At 41.5% G+C, this 2,750-nt stretch overlaps 1 protein-coding gene across 1 annotated transcript in view; it reads left to right on the forward strand.

The window, feature by feature from the left end:
* Positions 1-1,692: 1,692 nt before the first annotated feature.
* LOC307135134 (NLR family CARD domain-containing protein 3-like) overlaps positions 1,693-2,750 on the forward strand; it is a 27,612-nt gene continuing 26,554 nt past the window's right edge. The window contains exons 1-2 of the mRNA XM_079831330.1: positions 1,693-2,361; positions 2,683-2,750. The exon at positions 2,683-2,750 is cut by the window's right edge and continues 1,221 nt beyond it. Coding sequence (XP_079687456.1) covers positions 1,726-2,361; positions 2,683-2,750 — 704 coding nt within the window. The 5' untranslated portion in view covers positions 1,693-1,725. The remainder of the gene's footprint in view (positions 2,362-2,682) is intronic.

Genomic DNA, 2,750 nt, shown 5'->3' on the forward strand with positions numbered 1-2,750 from the left:
GGATCCATGCGTCAACCTCTTAAATTCAGTGAAGCCGTGACCTCTGACCCCAGCTGTGTGTCTGTGAGGAGTGACGGATCCATGCATCAACCTCTTAAATTCAGTGAAGCCGTGACCTCTGACCCCAGCTGTGTGTCTGTGAAGAGTGACGGATCCATGCATCAACCTCTTAAATTCAGTGAAGCCGTGACCTCTGACCCCAGCTGTGTGTCTGTGAGGAGTGACGGATCCATGCATCAACCTCTTAAATTCAGTGAAGCCGTGACCTCTGACCCCAGCTGTGTGTCTGTGAGGAGTGACGGATCCATGCATCAACCTCTTAAATTCAGTGAAGCCGTGACCTCTGACCCCAGCTGTGTGTCTGTGAGGAGTGACGGATCCATGCATCAACCTCTTAAATTCAGTGAAGCCGTGACCTCTGACCCCAGCTGTGTGTCTGTGAGGAGTGACGGATCCATGCATCAACCTCTTAAATTCAGTGAAGCCGTGACCTCTGACCCCAGCTGTGTGTCTGTGAGGACTGACGGATCCATGCATCAACCTCCTCAATTCAGTGAAGCCGTGACCTCTGACCCCAGCTGTGTGTCTGTGAAGAGGTGAGATATGATCTAGTATTAGAGACAATATTTAACAGAACTAATGGAAAAGATGCAGAAGTATCCCAGAATGCTGATCTCTGAGGTGAATATCTCTGTGGAGTTCTGGTGTTTATGGACTGTCATCTGACAGCCGTTCTGGAGATCTTCACCTCAGAGAAGAAAGAACTCACACTTTAAGGGTTTTAGACGTGTGTTTGTGTCTTAATTCATCTTGATTTCTCTAAATGATGAGCTTGTGTGCTTTTCCTGCCTCACAGCAGACCAACAGACAAGGCCAGGACTTTATCTTTGAATACCAAACTCTCATATCCCATCAGAACACTTTGATTATAGAGCTCGAGTCTGATGGGATCATTCTGTGAATCTTTTTCTAAAGCTTAAAGCTGGTCAGTATTTACTGCCATTATACAGACGAACACGAGCAGGACATTTATCAACATTTCTCCTTTTGTGGCCTGAAAAAGAAAGAAGATCATAAGCCATTAGAACAACATCAGGATGAGTAAATAATGACTGGATTCTCATGTTTGGCTGAATGTAACGGGTCCCTTTATCCCTTTAACTGCTCTAGTGTAACTTAGAGACGACATTTAATATGAGACTCAGAAACACACTGAACACACAGAGAGATGAGTTCGGTTTTTATTTCTGATTTCACCTCAAATCTGTGGACAAACATTAAGTGATGAACTTTGACCCCAATGTCCAGATATAAGACACTTATTGTCTGACAGAGTCTCTGGTGTCAGATTGAGGATGAGGTTTGGGTTTCTTCATCATCTCTTAAAGCTCTTAGTGAGTTTGTTCCTGGTCTCTGTCACCTTGAGCTGCTCGCTGGAGGATTGAAAGACACGCTTTTCCTTTTCTCTGTGTTTTTCTACTTCTCTGTTTTCTGTGAAGCTGCTCTGGATCAATGTGCATTGTGAAAAGTGTTCAACTGAAGCTGACATGAATGCATTAATTACACAGAAAATACAAGATTGACATCTTTATTGATTTAGTGTATAATTTAAGTCTACATTTTATTTATATATTTAAATCCTTTATTTTACATATTTAAACTGTTCTTTGTTGTTGTTTGATCAGAGTGGATAGAGATGATCCGACTGGAGATTCTCCTCAACCAATGAATGATGAGCTCCAGAGAGTCAAAGACCGACACAAAACCAGCATGAAGAACAAGTATGAGAGATTATTTGAGGGACTGAAACTCCAGGAGAATGAAGCCCTCCTGAACAGGATCTACACACAGCTCTACATCATAGAGGGAGAGAGAGGAGGAGTGAATGAAGAACATGAGGTTTTACAGATGGAGAAAACAGCCAGAACACAACACTCACAAGACACTCCAATCTACTGCAATGACATCTTTACAGCCTCACCTGAACCAGGACGTGAGGAGAAAGAGCAGATCAAGACTGTTCTTACTAAAGGCATCGCTGGAATCGGAAAAACCGTCTCTGTGCAGAAGTTCATTCTGGACTGGGCCGAGGGAAGAGCCAATCAGGATGTAGATTTCATGTTTGTGCTTCCATTTCGAGAGCTGAACTTGATCCGAGATCATCAGTACAGTCTTCACAGACTTCTGCTGGACTTTCATCCTGAACTTCAAGATCTGGACTCAAGGATTTATGAGGAGTGTAAAGTTGTGTTCATCTTTGATGGTCTGGATGAAAGCAGAATCACACTGAGGTTTTCAGACGCTCAGGAAGTTTCTGGTGTGACTGAGACTTCATCAGTGGCTGCAGCACGGAAGAAAAAGGTGTGTTGGATTTAATCATCAGTTTCACATGAATTAAATTAAACAAACATAATTTGTTCACATAATTTCAACATCATGGAATTAAGTATTTTTTAAGTAACCCAATTGAGTAATCTCAGAATGATTTTAATATGGCTCCCTAACAACAGTGGTGGGCACTTGAGACCCTGCCTCTTTAATCAAATCACGAAACACAAGTTTATTTTATTTTTGTATATTTTTGTTGTAATTTGACTGATTTATAAGAAGAGAAACACAATTTTGTTGCGTAGATTGCAAATATGATTAAATAAATTAGACTGTGTTTTCCTGTTTTTTCAGTTCATGTCAAAGATCAGGAAAATAAAACTGTTCAGAAAGACTTCATCAGTGGATGTGTTGATGTCAAA

Source organism: Gobio gobio (assembly GCF_949357685.1).
Source record: "Gobio gobio genome assembly, chromosome: 12".
Taxonomy (NCBI): Eukaryota; Metazoa; Chordata; class Actinopteri; order Cypriniformes; family Gobionidae; genus Gobio; species Gobio gobio.